General features: G+C 49.6%; 1 protein-coding gene across 1 annotated transcript in view; it reads right to left on the bottom strand.

Annotated features, from left to right (window-relative positions):
• slc4a8 (solute carrier family 4 member 8) overlaps nucleotides 1–5,000 on the bottom strand; it is a gene marked incomplete at its 5' end in the record, with an annotated part of 26,816 nt that overhangs the window by 1,457 nt on the left and 20,359 nt on the right. Inside the window, 12 exons of the mRNA XM_083668397.1 lie at nucleotides 1–54; nucleotides 280–441; nucleotides 613–726; nucleotides 833–994; nucleotides 1,385–1,490; nucleotides 2,159–2,404; nucleotides 2,623–2,756; nucleotides 2,877–3,051; nucleotides 3,225–3,325; nucleotides 3,472–3,618; nucleotides 3,925–4,012; nucleotides 4,386–4,543. The exon at nucleotides 1–54 is cut by the window's left edge and continues 198 nt beyond it. Coding sequence (XP_083524523.1) covers nucleotides 1–54; nucleotides 280–441; nucleotides 613–726; nucleotides 833–994; nucleotides 1,385–1,490; nucleotides 2,159–2,404; nucleotides 2,623–2,756; nucleotides 2,877–3,051; nucleotides 3,225–3,325; nucleotides 3,472–3,618; nucleotides 3,925–4,012; nucleotides 4,386–4,543 — 1,647 coding nt within the window. The remainder of the gene's footprint in view (nucleotides 55–279; nucleotides 442–612; nucleotides 727–832; nucleotides 995–1,384; nucleotides 1,491–2,158; nucleotides 2,405–2,622; nucleotides 2,757–2,876; nucleotides 3,052–3,224; nucleotides 3,326–3,471; nucleotides 3,619–3,924; nucleotides 4,013–4,385; nucleotides 4,544–5,000) is intronic.

Below are 5,000 nucleotides of genomic sequence, written 5' to 3'. Positions count from 1 at the left end.
CACGGCCAGCATCAACCCCACCATCAACAGGTCCAGGTGGTACCCACAGCCTTTCTGGAGGGGGGTGGGAGAGGAAACACACACACACACACACAAGCAAGCACAGTCACACACAAGCACATACAGTATGTGTGACCGACAGGGTTCAAACCCGGGTCTCCCACATAGCAGACACAAGGGTCTACCATTAGGCTAAGAGGACCTCCTCTCACACATTCAAGCCAACTATTTGAGCAAGATCGGTATGTATATAAATATGTATTCAGTGTGTCCTCTCACCAGAAGTTTGTGCTCCTTGCGGTTGATGATGACAGCGGTGATCTGTTGGTCCATGAAGATGAGGATGGTGCAGAGGAGAGCAGGGATGCAGGCAGCCGGGACCGTCCACCAAGGGTTACGACCTATGGGGTTTATCAGCCAACCACGGTCATCTCTGGTGGGCTGAAAGAACACACATACACACACACACACACACACACACACACAGACACACACACACACACACACACACACACACACACAGACCAGGGAGAAAAAGAGTCAACCTGACCTCACGCCTGACTGTAACATGAATGCAGCCCTGTTTCAGCTCTAACCTCCATCTCCTCCTACCTTGAACTTGCTGGGCACCTGCAGCTTCTGAGAGGGCACTCCAATGACGTAGTCGAGCATGACCATGAACACAATGGTCAGGAAGACCGCAAAGTCACTAATCACTGACCGCACCTGTACACCAATCAGAAATAGTTTAAATGTCAAATAAATAAATAGTTTAACTGTCAAACCTCAAGTAAAGCTTAGCTTTTCAACTGTTAGTACTGTACAGCCTTACTCTGGTCGGGAAGTAGCGGCTGGTCTTTATCTCCTTGAGGAAGGCGGACATGAAGACGGTGGCGAAGAACAAGATGACCGACCAGAAGAGGACGTCAGGGGTGTAGGGGCCGTGGTGTCCACACGCCGTCCCCACAAAGTGGCCCTGCAGACCTATACACTCCTACACGTACGCACGCATGAGAGCGCACACATACACACAGACACACATAAAGATATACCATTATATACACACATATATATAGATATACACACATTTACCACACACACACACACAAAGAGGGGGAAGAGAGAAAGTGATGATGTGTGCGTTTCTCAGGTAGACAGGAAGGAGCCTAAAGGGCAGAGTGCTTATGTGGGATTAGAAACAGACCATGCTGACAGTGATGAACACTATAAGTAGCTAATGTACTAAACAAGAGCTAGCCTCCTTCTACAGAGCTCTATGATGCTCAGCATGAGCAGCGGGGAGGCCAGTGTGTATATGTGTGTGTGTGTGTGTGTGTGTGTGTGTGTGTGTGTGTGTGTGTGTCTGTGCTCCTAAATATTGTACCTTGACAGTGAGGTTGCCCCAAGGCACACCTGAGGATGTGATGTTCCTCTCGCTCCACAGCTCCAGGGTTTTATTACTAGGGTTATCGGGCTCCGAACACCTGCAGCTACACACACACACACACACACAGAGAGAGAGAGAGAGAGAGAGAGAGAGAGAGACTCAACTCAGGACACACACAGGATATGGGAACAGTTGACTTCAAAAGAGGTCTGACAGAAACAACCATGAACAGCGCACACATATTGCACTGTACTAGTTTCACTTCAAAGGGACTAAAAGGTTAGAGGATTGTGTTACTGAGTGGAGATTGGTGTCTCAAGGGAAACCAAGGGAGAGGAGGGACGTAGAGAGAACAAAGACCAGACTCAGCACCCACAGGAGAGAATTATTGACGGAGAGAATGAAATCTCTTCCTTCTAGGTGAGAGGCAGTCCAGAAGAGAGAGTGACAGAGACAGAAAAGGTGAGAGAGAGAGAGAGAGAGAGAGAGAGAGAGAGGGAGAGAGAGAGAGAGAGAGAGAGAGAGAGAGGGAGAGAGAGAGGGAGAGAGAGAGAGAGAGAGAGAGAGAGAGAGAGAGAGGGAGAGAGAGAGAGAGGGAGAGAGAGCGAGCAATAAAGTACTTCTCACAATGAATAATAAATAAGTTCAAAAGAGATATACAAGACAGACAACACAGGGCAGCAACGCAAGCGTGAGGAAGTGAAAAACAGACAACAGAGAGAGAGAGAGAGAGAGAGAGACATGGAGAGACTGATGCGGTTTGGTCCTCACTATGCCAGTGTGAGTTTGTCCAGGTTGCTGTGTGTGTTGATGGGGTACAGTTCCCCCAGGTGGTTAAGCTTCTCCAGGGCTTCGTAGATGAAGATGAGGCAGATGAGCGCGGCGAAGGCCTCCTCCGTGAACCTGGTGATGTAGCACACCAGAGCGCTGGCGTCCGTGGCCACCAGCACCAGACACAGGAACGCCGTCCACAGGCCGATACAGGTCCGCAGAGACAGGTAGGACAGGCCAAAGTCCCTGAGAGAGGGAGGAGGAGGGGGAGGAGAGGAGAGAGGGAGAACAACATTAGATTGAGTCGTATATCATTCAAGAACTATAGAACTATCATTCAATCAAAATTAGATTGAGTCGTATATCATTCAAGAACTCCAATTACACACACTATACTGTGGTGAGTATTTGTATTTGCACAACATTGCAGTGTTGACGTGTATGTGTACAGAGAGAGCACTGACTTGCAGAACTTGAAGAGGATCTTCTCAAAGACGAGTACAGGGCCTGTGCTGCCCAGGATGGTGAGAGGCTGGCCCGCAAACAGAGAATAGGCCACCCCAGTCATAGACGCACCCAGCAGAGACTCTATGGCGCTCTGGGACACACACACACACACACACACACACACACACACACACACACACACACACACAGTGAACCTTTATGTGTGTGTTTGCATGTGTGTGTGTTTGCATGTGTGTGTGTTTGCACTTACGATGCGTCCCTCTGTGGCCTCCCCGAGTAGCCCTCCGAAGGTGATCACGGGGGACATGCAGGCGCAGTAGAGGAAGAGGAAGGAGGCTATACACTGTAGACTCAGCCCATCCTTATAGTCACTCAGATAGAACGGAGCTTTCCTCTTAATGTCCATGACCAGACCCCCAAACAACCTGAGGGTTAGGGGAGGGAAAAGATCGAAATCAGGGAGATTATATTTACTGTACCATAAGGGCTTCACAAAGAAAACTCAAATGTTGGAATAGATTTAGAGCATATGCTTGTATGAATGAATGTTTTGATGTCATGTGTGGATTGGTTGTTGTTGCTGTGCAGAAGGTCACACCTCCCAGTTCTCTGGAGCTCTGGCCCATGATGCTCTCCGTGTGGCTCCTCCTCCACCGGGCAGGCCGTGCCATTGGGAACCCCCGGCATCTTCCTCTTCTCCTGCACACACGCACGCACGCACACACACACACACACACACACACACACACACACAACCAATCAAACAGCTCAGTGAGAAACCAACAATCTTTTTGGACTCGTGCCATGTTTTAATGTCAAAGGCAAAGCCAAGCTAGAGGGATCACCTGAGAGGGGACACTCTTGGGGGGCTCGATGCGGATGGAGGGGTCCCACTCCCCAGGGGGCAGGACGGTCACCTGGTCCAGGAACTCATCCACCCCAGCCAGCAGGTCACTGCGGTCCTTGGCCTTGTAGGCCACATCATGGAAGATCTGCACCAGAAGGTAGAGGACATGGTGTGACCATGCACAGGTCAAGGCCTGAGTGTGTACTGTTGGTCTTTGCCTGTGCGATGTCTAATGGTGGTCAAGGAAAAAGCAATGAAGTGTCTGTGACTGTGGTCTAGATTTCAGGACCAGAAAGGGAGAATCTACAGTGTTTCTACAGTAAGTAAACCTGTTTCATGTCCAGTATTGACTGTGTATTGTTGAGACCACTGTGGTTTAACTTTTCATCCAGGCCCTCAACGTACCTGAATGCTCAGTCTTAAAGAGAGATGAACAGGGGCGGGCTCTTACCTCGTCAGTCATGATGGTTGCCATGGAGCGGCCAATCTCGTGGTACTGCTGAGCCTTTCCATCAGGGCCCAGGAGTATGAATAAGAACCTGCAATATGTGAGGAGGTTAACAGCAGCCTTCTGTTTTCATACACTATTCATATCAAAGCCCACGTTAACAACACAACACAGTCCTTAAGGAAATAGTTAACAGCAGCTAAGACACATCTCCATACCTCTTACACGTTATGTTATGTAATGTGTGTGTGTGTCTCTAGCTCTGTCTTAACCCTAACACACACTACAGAGCCAAACTGAGCCAAGCCAAACTGAGCTGTACAGGGCTGGCCTGGTTACGCATTCACCGCAGTTGCTGAAACAGGGCTGGAAAGGGATGTGAAAGGTATATCTGTATGGTTCAGGTCGGTCCTGTAGCGTGTAAAGCCCCTCACGCCACAAACACACCCTCCCTCACAGACTACCTGGTGGGTATGGGGACCTCAGTGAGGCCGGTGAGCAGCACGGCGGGGGACAGGCGGACAAAGGCCACCACGGGCCTCTCCAGGAAGTCCAGTTCTCCCACCAGCACGTTGGACGCCTCGGCCCCTGTAGGGATCTTCTTCATGAAGTGCATGTCCACCTGGCAGAGAGAGGAGGGGAGGGGAGGACACGACTGTAGAAACTACTGAGAGACAAACACATACTCAGAATAAATACAGAGACAAACACACACACACGTAACTCTGAATTTCTATTGTCATTATCATAATCTCACACACACACACACACACACACACACACACACACACACACACACCTGACCACATCTGACATGGGCTGCCTGGGACAGGATGTATCGTGTTAGACAAACCAGGTGTAATTCCCCTGCTTCTCTCTAGGAGGCAGTGTGTGACCCAGATGTTCTCTGACTGACACCTCTGATTGATCTCAGTAGGATGCTGCAGCCACACACTACCACAGTCAGCAAAACAAGTGAAATACTGCTCAGTATACTACAGGGGTGGAGAATTCACCATGATGTCTCCGACCTGTATTGATCTAAATGGGTATAAGGCTATGGATTGATCCTATGAGTT

Source organism: Argentina silus (genome assembly GCF_951799395.1).
Source record: "Argentina silus genome assembly, chromosome: 4".
NCBI classification, from domain to species: domain Eukaryota; kingdom Metazoa; phylum Chordata; class Actinopteri; order Argentiniformes; family Argentinidae; genus Argentina; species Argentina silus.
Note: the sequence above shows the minus strand (reverse complement) of the source record. Positions and strands in the feature narration are given on the sequence as shown.